The following is a 15,767-nucleotide window of genomic DNA, read 5'->3' on the forward strand; positions in this document are numbered from 1 at the left end:
CCCATATTTAATCCAACGGACAATACTAGAGACCCCCAAAATCAAACCCCAAAAGTCCCCCAAATCTATGTGGCATTAAAATAGTCATTGATTAAAAACACATATGTAGAGTCGACTTCACATCCAACACTCCACATTAAATGGAGATCTTTTGGGAGTCTCAAGCATTATCCTTAATCCAACAAAAATAAGTTATGGACAATGACAAACCGGTACTCATTAATGTACTTTTGGACATTTAAGTCTAACAAAAAAACACAAGGACATAAAAATACCCATAGAATGATCATTTACCATTTTATCCTCAACCTCTTTCTTCTCTTTCTTTTATTCTTCGTCTCTCTCTTCTCTCTCTTCTTTTTATCTTTCTTCTTTGTCTCTTTCTTCTATTTTTTTTCTCTTTCTCTTTCTTCTTCTTCTCTTTCTTCTCGTCTCTCTCTAGATCTATTTTTTCACAATTTAAAGCTTAAAAAGCTTTAGATCTATTGTTTATATTATTCCTTACTTTCATTTAGGTGTAAATGTTGGGTACATGATTTTCGTTCAAGATTTTTTTTGAGTTTATGAGTGATGGATATGAAATAATATGTCAAGTTTTGCAAAATCATTCAGACATGTTCATGTTACTGTTTCAAAGAGTAACATAATAAACAACTGGAGCAAATAACCTTTAAAAATACATGATTTATAGTACATGGTTCTGCAGCACAACGCCAAATACATTAACATGATAATGTTAGTAAATATTAGTCTAATATTAATTTTTACAAAATAGTAACATGATGATGTTGTTGTTTCAAACAATAACATCAAAACAATAACATATGATCTCAGATTACGATCTCAAAACTCAGATCTCATATTACATTTTAGATCTAACAAGATGAAGACGAAGAATAAAAATAATAATAAGAAACAAAAACGAAGAAGATGCTTGCGGAGTGCAGCGATGGTGGAGATGGAGGCGGATGGTGGCGGTTGTGGAGATGGAGGCGGACAGTGGTAGTGGTGGAGATGGAGTCAAACGGTGGCAATAGTGGAGATGGATGATAGGTGTCTTATATCTAGGTATTTCTTACATCTGGATTGTTATAGAAGGAAGACAAATGTGGTATTATGTAATTACTAATTTTTAAAAGAGGTACTTATGTGAAAAAGAGATATTTCTATGGAAAATATAATTTTAGTTGGATCAATGTATCCAACATTTGTCAAGTGGGTATTTTTCGTTTATGTAAGCCATCAATTTGAGGCCCACTAAATTAAGCCCGTCTATATTTTATTCACTTTAATTAAAAAAATTAACTTTCCCACGAAAATTAATTTTAGGCCCACTAAATTAAGGCCATCTTATAAGTCAATTACTTATTGATCAAACTTTTCGTTTTGGTCATTAATCTTACATAATTGTGTCTTGGTCAGTTTTCGATTCATCTCGGTTCGTCAATGCCCAAAACTGACATAAAAAAATCAAATAAACTATTTTCTTAGCTTCGTCGGATTGCTTACGTGGAAATTTTATACTTTATTTTTTTAAAAATACATGGCACAATATGATCGTGGTAAATGTGAAAACCAACCAACTTCGACTTTGTGATCATACCTAAATTATTACAAATTAGTCTCTCAAAAATTGAATGTGTACAAAAATAGACTACGGCCCGTTTGTTTAACAATTTTTGAACACAATATATGCTACTAGTAGCATATATTGTGGTCATGCACCAAACAGCAATTTCTGGGTGTGTATTCCGAGACAATATGAAGGCAATTTTATGGCCCTTTCAAAATTGTCCAGAAATGGACCATTCTCAAACATTTTACAACCATTTTCCACTGATGCCCCAGATATTTCATTAAACTGACTATTATGCCCTTATTGTTACCTCAGTTATTGCTACCCATTTCTATCATCCCACGCGAGTTTTTTTCGTCTGAGCTTATCCCAATTGCGCAGCCCCTCCACGGGATTTCTCCAGTATGGTGAAACGGGCGTGTGAGATGGAGCATAATCGGGAGCCGTCTGATGAAGATCATAAGGTGTGAGATGGGGTATAATTCGTAGCTTATGGTATTAGCAGGGAAAGAGACGTATGGTGTTATCTTAATTCTTGGTGAATCAACGACGAAGTGAACATATATATATATATATATTTATTTATTTATTTGAATTAAAATGTTTTATTAATATTTAAGAAACTATTTATTATTTGTTTTACTGTTTATTTGGTTATGTTTTACAAGTTAAAAACATAATACCCCTACACGTAATTTAACACATAATTTTAACAACATATATGCTACCAGTAAAAGTACAACCAAACACCACAAACATTTCAGGCACCATATATGCTACCATTTATTACCACCATATATACTACCACAATATATATTACCATATATGCTACTGTCAAAATTGTCTACCAAACGGACCCGTACATATCAAAAAGTTATAAAACCTCGGAGATCCAAAAGGAGTGTACTCCGATGTATAACATTCAAACGCAATTTAAAATCTTGAACTCAATCAATCAATATATTGTTAAACACAAACAAACAACAATATTTGGACCCAAAAACCGAGATAATATATTATCATTTCTGAAATTGTCTAATTTTGGACCATTTTGAAATAATTTGAGTACCATTTTTCAATTATGTCCTTTTTGACTTTATTTGAATTGATGATATTACCCTTCCAATCATGAGTCACGTTACATGACAATACTTTTTTTTTAATCAAAAAACGTGATAAATACTACACATTATTGTAGCAGTTTCTTTTTAATAAAATAATTATTTTACAATTTCGACATTTTCAAAACTTTTTTCATTTTTTTAATTCTTTTATTAGTTAACAATTATTTTATTAATATAAAAATTGAAATTTAATAATAAATTATATTTATTAGATTAAATTATATAAAATATAATTTTGTAATACTGAATTATTAATCTTGTTATTGTTTGAAATTTTTTACAATTTATTTTCATTTGTTACAACTTAAATGCATAATACCCCTACATGTAATTTACACAACAATTTTAACATCATATATGCTATCACCAAAAGCAACACCAAACATCTACCAGCATTTCAAGAACCATATATGTTACCATTTATTACCGTCATTTATTATATACAATATATGCTATTGTCAAAATTGTCAGTCAAACAGACCCTACATATATAAATAAAAACCTCATTCACAAAGAGTGCGTTTGATAGACAGTTTTGACAGTAACATATATTGTAACATATATTACAGATAATAAATAGTGATAATAAACGGTAGCATATATGGTTCCTGAAATGTTGGTAGGTGTTTGGTTCATCTTTTGCTGGTAGCATATATGATTTAAAATTATTGTGTAAATTACGTGTGGGGGTATTACCTTAAACATAATAATTAAATATTTTTTGATTAAAATTTATTTAAAGAATAATTAGACATAACAATTACAGAATTATTAAAGGAAAATTTAGTTAAAGAATAATTAAACAAAATAATTAAAGATTTATTTAATTATCCTTATTAAAGAATTATCTTCTACTTCCATCTTCACCTACACTAGCGCCCAACATCGTCGCAGTCCACCTTCCTCGTGCACTTCATCTCACACGCTCGGGTCACCTACATCTTCACCTGCACCAACGCACACACGCTCGGGCCCTAAGAGAGAAGGTTGTACAGTGATGATGGTGATGAAGGTTGTGCTAGTCATCGGAGGAGGACGGACTGAATGTGAAGGCGCCGATGAGGAAGAAGAGGTGAAGAGAGCTGCGACGGAGGTAGAATTATGGCTGGTAGGGTGTGTTCAACGAGGAAGAGAGAGGTGAAGAAGATGGGGGTAATTAGGGTATCACATTGAAAAGTTGAGGGTAATTTTGTAAGAAAATGTGAAATGTTAGGAAATGGTCAAGAAATTGTTGATTTGAGAACAATTTGGAAATCACCATATTATCATCGTTCCGGAATTATCTAGGAATATGGGTCCTCAAATGGTTGTTTGGTAGAATTTAACAATTTATTGTTCAAGAATCATAAATTATTGTGTAGAATGGTTGCCCAAACAGGCCCAAAATAATACTACGGACCCGTTTGATGCACCATATATTGTGTTTAAACAATAAATTATTTTTATCAACCAAAAATCAAGGCAATTTTTAAACAATATGTTGCCCAAGATAAAATGGTCCATGTTTCCAATCATTTTCCACTCATGCCCTTGGACGAAATATCACTTATACCAATAAACTGGCTCACGTTACAAGACAGGTTATGTTTTTTTTAATTGATTGTAACAGATACTACCCAAGTGTTTTTTATTTTTTAATTCTTTTATTAGTTAACAATTTTTTATTAATATAAACATTATAAATTTAACAACAAAATTTATTATAAAACTTGTAAAATATAAATTTTATAACACTTTAATTTATTTAATATAGTTATTATTATTTGCTATTTATTTTAATTTGTTACAACTTAAATATACGATACCCCTACAAGTAATTTACATAACAATTTTAACAACATATATGCTACCAGCAAAAGCAGCATCAAACACCTATCAGCATTTCATGAATCATATAATCTACCATTTATTACCATCATTTATTACAATATATACTAATGTTAAAATTGTCTTAAGATGTTACTACAATATAAATGCCCTTACAATCAATATTTAGACAAGCTCATTTAGTTAATGGTCAATTTTAGGCCATTAAAATTAGGCACTTCTTTATTTGTCCACTTCAATTAAAAAATTAATTTTCTTTAAACACTTTTATAAGCACGTCTTAAAACTCAGTCACCCATTGATCAAACGTTATGTTCGGATCATTCATCTTACATAATCATGTCTCTATTAGTGTTTGGTTTATCTCGGTTCATCAACAGCTTGAATTCACATCAAAAAATTAAAAAAAATATATATATATTTTCTTAGCTTGACTGGACTGACAATTACTTACATGAAAATTCAATAGTTTATTTTTTAAAAGAAAAACACGTGGCACAATGGGATCATGATAAATGGAAAAACCAATCAACTTTGATTTTGAGAATGGGAGATAGTCTGGTTGGTCTGGTTATCTGCCCAGGACCTTGAGGTCCAGGGTTCTATTCTCATCAGGGGGTTTGGGAATTGAGTATTTTGGTTCTATTCTCATCAGGGGGTTTGGGAATTGAGTATTTTTCCATTCGCTGTGGTGACCTTCATGCCCCTCGGGCAGCTTAGCTTGTACACACCTGTGGACTTTGAGATTATACCTGAATTATTACAAATTAGTCAATTAAAAATTATACGTGTATCAAAATAGACTAAAAAGATCTAGAACTCAATTAGTGATTTTTTTTTAAAATAGCACAGAGAATTACGCTTGTAGTTGGAATCGAACATTAGGCACACATATACCTAACTCAACCGATTGTCAACCAAACCAACTCTCGTTGGTAACTCAATCAATCAGTGACTAGAACATGTCACATATATAAATAAAAAAACCTCATTCACATAATAATAATACTACATTACAATGACATTCTCCAAAAGACTTAGCTGCTGCAACATTATAAGTGCAGTTGCAATCAATACTTAAAACTACCCATATTCATCAAATCCATGTGCTGGACAATGTCACCAAACTTCAACAACTCGTTACTTGTCAAATCTTTCTATCGTTAGCATGGCTAGACTAAGACGATATCTTCAAAAGACATGTTTTTCTAAACTTTGATCCATTGCATACCTTTTGCCTTTGCTTTCCAAAAAAGAAATTGTTGAAGATCAAGGGGGTGTCGTTGATTCTTTTATTGTTGATGAGTTTACAAAGAGTATTCAAAAAATAGAGTCTTCAAAAACATGTTATCCGATCGACTTCTCTGGTACAGAGCTTTGCACACTTTCGTATTAACTTGATACTTTTGTTATTGATATGCACTCTAACGTTAATTTCTCAGAATCAAAAGAAATCAATGATCTTGTTCAAAAATGATTGATATTAGAAGACATAGTGTATACACACTGCTTTATAGATTTCTAAGTTTTACATTGATTCTACCGGTCACAACTACTGTTATAGAGAGAACATTTTCCACTTTAAATATTGTCAAGAATCAAATTCGGAATAAAATGGGTAACCAATAGTTAATGATAATTTAGTTGTCTAGATTGAGAAATATATTTTTGATACTACTCCAAATGAGATTATCATGAAGTGATTTCAAAATCTGAAAAATCGTTGCGAACATTGGTAATCAACTTTCAATTTTAGCTATTGATATTTTATAAACTTCCGATTTTTAGTATTGTTTTCTATATTTTTGAAGGCTAAAATAAAAAAAAAAATCCTATGTCTGCCCATGATTGCATGTGATTGAATGATGCGGTTATGGAACTAATATGGACTAACAAAGCGTGAAGCCTAATAAGACTTACATAGCATACCTTGAGTTTATATGTGTGTATATTATAATGTCTTGATCCAACTTCCATATTTGCTTGAGTCGATCAGTTCTATTAAATGTCATTGATTCATTCCCATATTTATCGAAGTCTTAGATTTACTTCCATCCATTCAAATCAAACTTGATTGCCTTTCACTTTTTATTAATTCTGCAATGGTTATCACTTTCGCTAGTGTACGTGAACAAATTAACAAGTTTAAAAAGTGGTCACTTAGTTAACATTCAGCAACGAAAAGTCACTTTTACCCTTATGGATAAACGTAGGATTGATCCTATTTGGGATATGAATACAAATGAAATATAATAGTTAGCGTTTGTCTAGTGCTTGCATGGCGACCCTGCGCTGTGGAGTTAATAAAGGCAGAGTAGAGCCGATCCGGTAGGGATGCTTCTCTCGCATTGAATCCCTTCTCTTCTACACTAAAATGGTTACATCGAAGCTAAACCAATTGAATCAATTCCTAGAACTCTGCAAGTGTCATCTCGCCATTCTCAACAATCCTACTGTCTCCTTCTTCTGTGACTACCTCGAAAGATAAGTTTCACAATTTCTATCTCAATTTGAAAAATCTCTCCATGTCTTGTTTCGTTCAAAATCGCAGATTTTAGGGACCCCATTTGGGCGTCCCAGATCGCTTTTCCAAGCATCTCAGGTTACTAGTGTACACAATTTCGAAACGTGCATGCCAATTCAGGGTACGAGGGAGGTAGAACGTTCTTGGTAACTATGGGTGGGTTGACAGGTCAGGTCAATTACATATCCGAAGAGTTGAATATTAAACCTAATTGTTATCATTTTTTATGCAAAAGAAAAAAAAGTACTACCATTTTTATAGATTATTAAATTTGGTTGTTGCCTTTCTTGGATGGGTTTGACACTTCCTAAAATTCCACCAACTTTGTTTGTCATTTATGTTGTTTTCTAAATGAAAATGTGAAGTTTTCCCTCGAATGGCATCAACCCTTTTGATGCATAAAGAGCATCAAATTTATTCTCGTTTTGGTTTTGAAAGGTTTCTACACTATCTGGTTGTCTTCTATTACTCTTTGAGCAACCTGTGTCTTGGTTCGCTGCATCATTCAATGGTAGAAGCCTTTTTACGCTTGTATACGGTAGAAAAAGGAAGTGAGAGAGGTTGTCCCCAATCCAATCCACTTGAGGTATTTCCACGTTCAGGGCCAAAGGCCGCGTTCACATGTAGGAATGATGGTCTAGCTGCAGCAGGATCTTCTTCTCTCATAGCTTGGGTCCTAACAGCACTGGCTTTCGGGTAATTTTCACTCTTGCATCATTAATTAACATGCAGACTATGAAAGCCAGAATTGTTAATTCAATTTTCTTATTGGTGTAGGTTGGCATGTTAAGGAGATTCACATAGAAGAGTACAGAGGCTATAATAATACTCACATTCACTGAGCTTCTCTGTTTTGTTTATTCATGCTGGGTGGTTCAGTAGCTGATATGGTCTGGGATATCGAGACACCGACTATGGAGTGGCAATGGCCGGTACAGATCCTGCACACAAGGGTACTAGCTCTAGGGTTTGAATTAACTATCACAAGAGTTCATGGGAATTAGTCATCTAATAGTCATTATACATGAACATACAGGAAAGGCGAACTATTACTAACTGGGCGCTGCTTGTAAAAACTTAAGTTCTATTCCAAGCCCCAGTAATTCTATAGGGATATCAGGTCACTCTTTGAGGACATCAAGTTAAAGCTGAAGAAAGAAAAAGAGGCCATAAGGCAAATACCAAGAGGTTAACACAAATATAAAATGGACCTTAGGTTGAACTTGCATTGATGAAACCTTCCTTACGGCCTTCAAATCCTGGCCGCATGAGCTTTTTCTCCCTTTTTGCAATGCGACGCATTTTCTTCTCGTGAATCCTCTCAGAAATATTGTGTGATCTCTTTTTCTGTTTCTCTGCTTTCAACTTCTCTGTGGTTTCAACTCTTTCTTTCCACTTCCCAACATTCTTCTGATGCTTCTTTTTCTCCTTCTTAATGCTCTGTTTCAATAGTTTGGGATCATCATGAATCTTGATTCCAGCAGCTCTACTCGTAGCTGCTTTCCATGCATGCTTCTTTGAGACGATCTCACCCTTCTCTGGATCCATCTTTGCTTCTTCTAGGTTTTTCGCCTTTTCAAGTTTCTTCAGCTTTGAAAATTTCTTCTTTCTTCCATGCTCTTCTTCATTTCCAAGTTTAATACGGCTAAATGTGAGTTCCTTTGCAGCTTCATCCACATCCTTCTCCATTTTGTCCTCCGAGACACTAGTTGTAGGCGGCTTCTTTTCTTCAGAACCAGAGTCCCTTTTCCGTTTACTTTGCTGAACGTCTTTAGTCTCATTTTTCTTCTTTTTTCCATCATTGCTTCCACTATTTCTACCACCTCGAAGCTCTTCAATTTTGAGATGCAGTCGTTTCCGCAGTTCTTCATATGTCACAGATCGATCATTATCTTCCAGACTAGACATTACAGATTTAATCTCAGTTTCAGTTTCATCTTCATTATTCTCATTCTTTGACTTTTCTTTTTCCAAGTTTTGCTTTAGCAAATCGAGAGTTGAGGCAGAAGACTTCTCTGGGTCGAGTCGTTCTCTTCTAGCCTTCTTGATGTTCTCTCTTGATTCCTTCTTTGCCAAAACCTTTTCACCCTTGCTAAGACCTTGAAACCATGGCTTGTCTTTGTCATCAATTGGCAGATAGAACCTTGCAGGTATAAGCTCAACCAGCTTGTCGAAGAATAAGGAACTATCATGGATGATAGACTTTAGATCAACCTCCAGAGAAGATTCAGTAACAGTCATATGCTTTTTCCTTGCCATCTGCAACGAGGTTAAAATTGAGGGAACTGCGTAAGGAAAATTGTTTCTGCAAATAGTCTACTTGGTTGTTATACTTTTACAAATGAACAACATCAATAAGTTGCTAGGAAATATACAACTTACATATGGAATATTTGGTTGTTATACTTCAGTTAATTTCAAGCTTTCAAGAGCAGGGAATTAGAGAAAGGATAAATAAAAGACCAGAGAAAGGGAAAAGCAGAAAAGAAACAAATTAACAGCATTAACATGGATTTAACTTATAAATAGTTGTTTGCAGGTGATTGCTAGTATTTGGGCACTTGGAGTATGCCTCAAGGTAGTCAAAATCAAGATTTTACCTAAAATCCGAAAGGGGATGTAAAACCGGAATCATAAAATCTTATATTTTACGTAGTCTGTAGAATTAAATACAATTATCAATAATATAATGCAAAAACAATAAGAATGTTCTATATTCACATAGAAAATGTTCGTTTCAACAACGCATATAGGCTAACAAAAATTAAATATATCATAAGTTCATAATCATCACCCAATGCCTAAAACAAATTCAAGGAACATGTTCCAATTCCCAACACAAATAAACCATAACATTTGAGAATCAACTGTGTTTGTTATGTTTTATTCAATTATCGTGTGACCAGTCTTGTGCCCAAATAATGTATTTTCTTGTCTTCTTATGTTCAAAGGAAGGGAGAGACAGAGATTATTGTGTGCAAACAAAAGAAATCAAATCACATTTGAAGCTGAATGGAACCCTAAAATCACAGACGAGGTTAAGAACAAGAAGTGCAGATTACACATCCAATGAATTGAAGAACCACAAATTCCAAACAGTCTTATTCCATACAAAATTTGGTATTAACTTTAAGAACAAACAAACACAGAGAGAGCTACAGCGCTATGTAAGCCTATATATATATATATATACACTATCTACACTGTTCTCCATCATCCCTGCCATCGGTTTTTAAACAATTTTCACGAAGATTTTTATAATCAAACAAGGAAGAATCATGAGAAGCAAAGACGCAGCGTAAAAGGGAGGTAGATGATAATCGATGCATAATAAAGAATAAAGCACAAATGTCTCTGTACCATCAACAGAAGCAGGATCGTTTGATGCGGGTTCTTCCTCTCTTGATGCGGTTTCTGCTTCTCTCGATGCGGTTTCGAATCACAATAGTCGAAGTCAAAGTGGAAGGAGATTCAATAAGAGCATCGGTGTGGTTTCTGCTTCGAAGCTCCGTCTTCTAGTTCTGGTTTCCCCGTTTCCGTAGTGGGCAGGATCTGATAGGGTTATCGAACCCTATCAATGAAAGACGAAGGCCTGTTAATAAAAAGGCTATTATTATAAAGCCCATTTGCAAATATTCTACTAGTACGGCCCACTAAATTGGCCCATGTCCCATATTTCTAAATCGTTAAAATCTTACAAAATCTTATGATTAATTATAGGATTTTGATCCTGATTTCACACGATTTTGCTTCTGTTTGTACTATAAATGACCCTCACACATCAATTGACACATGGCCCACAAGTTCGGGGGTGTCGGGGGTTTGCTGTAATTTTTTTACAGCAGACTCCACCATAATAAATAGGAGGTGTTTAAAAATTTTTCTAAAAATAAAATAAAATTTTGAATGTGTTTTGGTCGTGCTTACGAATCTAACCGTATAATTTTCATCCCAAACAACAATCAAATTCATCACAAGATAGACATATAATGTTACGGGTTTATATTCAACAGTCCACAATTTTCATCTCTTTTTCATGTTCAATTTGATTTTTGTATGGGATAAAAAGTATACTGTGACATTCGTAAACCCGATCAAAACACATTCATAATTTTTAAAAAATAAAATACATTTTTTTAATGGCCTTAGAGCCATTACAACGGGACCTGCTGTAAAAAATTTACAGCAGGTCCCAGCCACCGCAAGTTTTGCCTCTAAGTGATTTATCTAAACAATTTTCAATCAACACAAGTATAAGTATATGATACACGATGTAATGAATGTCAAGTAGATGAGATTCTTGGGTTAAACGAAGGCTTAACCTAAGGTGATCAAATCAATACAAATCAATCCAACAATGTCAAGAACAACAAATTGTGCATCAATCGGGTATATAAGCTAATTGACCTAGCAAATTACGTCCAAATAACACCAAAATTTATATGCAAGCTAAATCGGCTAATGACACCTTAAATAACAATATATCCAAAAATCAATTTGAAATTCACACAGAAAAGCAGTGCCTTGAGGTTTAATTATGATGAATGCTACACATTTGTAATTAAAAATTTTTACTGTCCAAAGAGATATTACAGTGAGACCTACTATAATAAGCCCCGCCACTTCCCTCCAGCACAACACTAGCTATATTAATTTCTAAACAAATACGCAATTTCCTTTTCAAAAGTCTTAATTAATCAAAACCCAACACCTGTCCTTAATTAATTGACGTACCAAAGCCATCCAACCCCTCTATATTTTAATCCTCCACGTACCCAAAATGGGTTTCCAATAAATACTATTTTAATTAAGATATAATGGAGATTTCATGTCTTAACTCTTAATCTACTTAATAAGTAAGCAATGCAAACACATGTTGATCATCCATTGGTCCACTTGTTTGTTTCATCTCTGGATTGATCAAAAGATCCTTTTAATTGACTAGAATTCCTTACTTGAACCAAACTAGATCTTGTGAAATCATATTGAATATTCTTATATTATTATGAAAATTCTTTGAGTACCCCACAAGGGTGTTATGGACATTTCATAAAAACAATACTAGAAGGATAGGGATTACTTGAAAGTGACATTAATTTGAGTTGATGAAAATCATAATGGTTTGTTAACCATCCATGGGCGTCCGAGTTAACTGAGGATGAATGATGAATCCTTTCAGATGAAGGATTCAAGTTCAACTTTCCACATTAATATTTAATAATTTATCAGGTATTTATAAAGAGTAGGGTGATTCAACTATCCGAGGTTTATATGGGTCAAAATCTCATAATTTTCGTGTAGAGAAAAGACTAGTCGTCTTTCTTTTTTTTTTGGTATGTGTGTATAGCGCACACACTGATGTTAGGTTGTCATAGAGTTGGGGTCCTGGGGAGACGAAAGCTTGACCAAAGCTAGTTTAATTTGCTATATATAGTGTTTTGTTTTGGGTCTTGATTTTAGATGACTATTAGTTGGGGTTGGGGAGTGATGGCAGGGTATTTGGGTTGGGGTCTTATTGAAGAGGGTTGGAGGAAGGGGCCTTGGACAGCTGAGGAAGACAGGTCGCTCATTGAGTATGTGAAATTACATGGTGAAGGAAGATGGAACTCTGTGGCTAGGCTTACAGGTAAATAGTTACACCTCCTCCCCCCTCTCTACACTATTCTACTACTAATCTATAGGTACCTTTCATATATTTATAATGTAATGTATATGTATTTTATGGGATTTGTTTATACAGGATTGAAAAGAAATGGAAAGAGCTGCAGATTGAGGTGGGTGAATTATTTGAGGCCAGACCTTAAGAAGGGACAAATAACTCCACATGAAGAGAGTATTATACTAGAACTGCATGCTAGATGGGGGAACAGGTATATAGTCATCTTCCTTAAGTTGTAAATCGACCCTAATTAATTAACTAATAACACTACTGATGTTAATTAATTAAAAATCATGCATAGGTGGTCGAAAATTGCGCGGAATTTGCCAGGGAGAACAGATAATGAGATTAAGAATTATTGGAGGACCCATTTCAGGAAGAAGACCAAACTGTCTCCTGATAGTTCCAAAAAGGCCAAAACTCACCTTTCGAAGAGGCAACAGTTTCAGAAGCAGCAGCAGCAACAGCAGCAGCAGCAACAATTGCAGCTACAACAGCTCAATCAATTGAACATCAAGAGAATCATGTCCTTATTACTTGAAGATGATACGAATAGTGACCAGAAAGCAGAATCGGGAGTACTAGTTCACTTGCCAAGGCAAGAAATGGCCACTGGTACTAGTAATGGGAGGAGTAGTGACCATGACCAGGCCTCTAATAACTGTGAGGAGAGTTTATGGGATGGCTTGTGGAACTTGGATGATATGCATGGGAATTTTTGTGTGGGATGTGCACCTGCAACTGCAAGCAAAGCTAGTAGTACTGGTAGAGTGCAGAATTTAGTTGCTCCTTTTTGCTAACTTAAATATTATGTTGCTTTAATGAATGTTTTCAAACTTGGGTTGTATTGTAGTTCTAGCAAAAGTATTATGGACTCTTCTTAGTTCTTACTGTGATAAAGCAATCTAATTAAGTCTGCATGGAAATAAGTAATTGTCTATGTTAAGCAATCTAAAGCAATCTTCTTAATTACTATGATAAATGTTCGCAAAATATTTAGACACAAACAAGACATTTGTGATTTTGTCCATGTAAACTTGGTGTAAAATTGAATGGTTCCCTTCTCTCGCTATGTCTCTTATCAAATCGTATTCAGGGGTCACCGAGTTGACTGGGATGAACTCTTACAAAATATTGTAGATGTGAAATTTTCAATTAATGATATATTTTATCATTGAGAGTGTTAAATATTTTCATAAATTAAAAATGAGTGATTACATTGGTAATTTAGTACAAATAGACAAAACTTTTCTTTTTCAACTTCTTTGGACAACTTCCCTTTGGACACACTCATTCATCAAAAGGTGTGTTATTCTTCTTAAATAAATCATTCCAAGAGATTGGAAGAAATAATCATTCTCACAAGATTCTTACAATATATAGAACTTTGGATTCAATCCTTGCAAAATAGAATTCAAAACACTTGTTAAAATTATGTTATCTTGGGCATTCTTGGTTGTTCTTCTCTTGTGCATAAGGCCGAACATCAAACGTTAATACGTGATGCTTCATTGAATTATATACGTATATCTGTTGCTATCTCGTGCACACGTACCAATTGGTGTAGGAAAATAACACTTTAAGGAAAATGTTGATGAAGCAAAATATGTTAAATCGTAATTTTCAACAAAGAGGACATCTATATTTTTTTTTAAAGAACATAGATTATGTAGTAAAGTGAAAATATTTGTAGATATTTTAATTAGTGGGTGTTAATTAAGAACAAAAAAAAAGAAAAGCGAAACACTCTTTATCCCAAAAAGTTTAGATTGCTGATAAAACCAAGTCTCTTCTTATAAAAGATAAGAAAGATGATGATGATGTCATGTGAATCATTAGAAATATGTAAAATGTATAGCTAATCCAATAACGAAAGTTTCGTAAGAGACTTGGAGTACACTACCACGAGACAAATAAAGATGTTGGCATATCAATAGTAATATTTTGTCGTTTAGTTCTTTTGCTGGAGTTTATGTGACATCTTTTTCTCAATTAATTATTTAACTTAGGATCATCTGATCATCTAATCTAGTGCTGAATATTGGATCAAGATTTTCTTCATTGCACTAAGTTTATATTAATTATTTTTTTAAATCTTTGTTTGTTTTCCATATAGACAGCTTCTTTCCATATAATTAATCATATTTCATTTTGAATTTTAAATCTGTGCTTCTTTGCAGCTTTAAATTGTCTTGCATTGAAAAAGACATACATGATCTGTCCCTTTAAAAAGACTTGCTCTCTCAGAAAAAATCAACTAATGAACCACCAAATATCAAGAATAACAGAGTCATGATTTTAATAATGAAAGCATTGAGATGCCTTGATGTGTTTATTATACTCATGTGATTCCTTTACTTTTGTGTTTTGATAAGAAACAAAAACTTAAAAGAAACCAGTTGAGTGCATCATGAGAGGCACCCCCAGTATGATACAGTGTACACACATTCGAACGTTGGTACGTGGGATATTATGGAGGATAATGTGCTTTTCACTTGATCTTGATTTGTCTTTATATACCCCATATATTATATATTATATAGCTTAGTATATATATATATATATATGGATCTTTGATCTGATGTTAAAAGATATGGAACTAGATAGATTTTTCTGGATTGCACCTTAATTTGATATGTTATCTTGCATGATTTTGACACCCATCTTCACAACATTAATCCCTCTCTATTTTAATCATTTTTCACGGCTATGAGCAATTTTGCTTTAGGGTTGCTTGGATTGGCATTTTGGAGAGTTAATAGGACGAAAAGAATGCACATTATGCAAAAATAACGCATGCGCACCGTCGCCGTCGGTCTTTCCTTTTTGGTCCATCAGTCTTCCTTTATTTTTGGCCCATCAAACCGTGAACTTATTTCGTCCCAGCCTGTACGCTTATCTCGACAAGTAGATAACAAATTAAATTTCATATGTTTGAGAAAACATATCAAATTTCATTTGTTTAAGAAATGGATATTAATTTATTTGTTTTTTTATTATTCTTAATAAATTTTGGAATTATTTGTGTAGATTACTCTCTAATCCAATTTCGTTCCA

At 33.6% G+C, this 15,767-nt stretch overlaps 2 protein-coding genes across 2 annotated transcripts; one reads left to right on the plus strand and one right to left on the minus strand.

The window, feature by feature from the left end:
* Positions 1 to 7,787: 7,787 nt before the first annotated feature.
* On the minus strand, positions 7,788 to 10,617 carry LOC120003932 (surfeit locus protein 6 homolog). The gene is made up of 3 exons (XM_038853093.1): positions 10,412 to 10,617; positions 8,263 to 9,310; positions 7,788 to 7,992 (listed from the first exon to the last, which is right to left on the minus strand). Exons 1-2 carry the CDS (start codon positions 10,412 to 10,414, stop codon positions 8,264 to 8,266), a joined length of 1,050 nt encoding a protein of 349 aa, XP_038709021.1. The 5' UTR covers positions 10,415 to 10,617; the 3' UTR covers positions 7,788 to 7,992; position 8,263.
* A 1,793-nt stretch (positions 10,618 to 12,410) lies between these two features.
* On the plus strand, positions 12,411 to 13,660 carry LOC120003940 (transcription factor MYB2-like). Its single transcript, XM_038853106.1, has 3 exons — positions 12,411 to 12,677; positions 12,792 to 12,921; positions 13,012 to 13,660. The coding sequence occupies exons 1-3, from the start codon at positions 12,512 to 12,514 to the stop codon at positions 13,508 to 13,510; spliced, it is 795 nt and encodes a 264-aa protein (XP_038709034.1). The 5' UTR covers positions 12,411 to 12,511; the 3' UTR covers positions 13,511 to 13,660.
* Positions 13,661 to 15,767: the final 2,107 nt, after the last annotated feature.

The sequence above is a fragment of the Tripterygium wilfordii genome, chromosome 1 (genome assembly GCF_013401445.1).
Source record: "Tripterygium wilfordii isolate XIE 37 chromosome 1, ASM1340144v1, whole genome shotgun sequence".
Taxonomy (NCBI): Eukaryota; Viridiplantae; Streptophyta; class Magnoliopsida; order Celastrales; family Celastraceae; genus Tripterygium; species Tripterygium wilfordii.

Excerpts from the sequence above, each read along its gene's own strand:
- LOC120003940 (XM_038853106.1), top strand. The coding sequence starts at position 12,512 with ATGACTATTAGTTGGGGTTGGGGAGTGATGGCAGGGTATTTGGGTTGG. Across the intron at positions 12,678-12,791 it reads CTCTGTGGCTAGGCTTACAG|GATTGAAAAGAAATGGAAAG; the intron begins GTAAATAGTTAC and ends TTGTTTATACAG. Across the intron at positions 12,922-13,011 it reads CATGCTAGATGGGGGAACAG|GTGGTCGAAAATTGCGCGGA; the intron begins GTATATAGTCAT and ends AATCATGCATAG.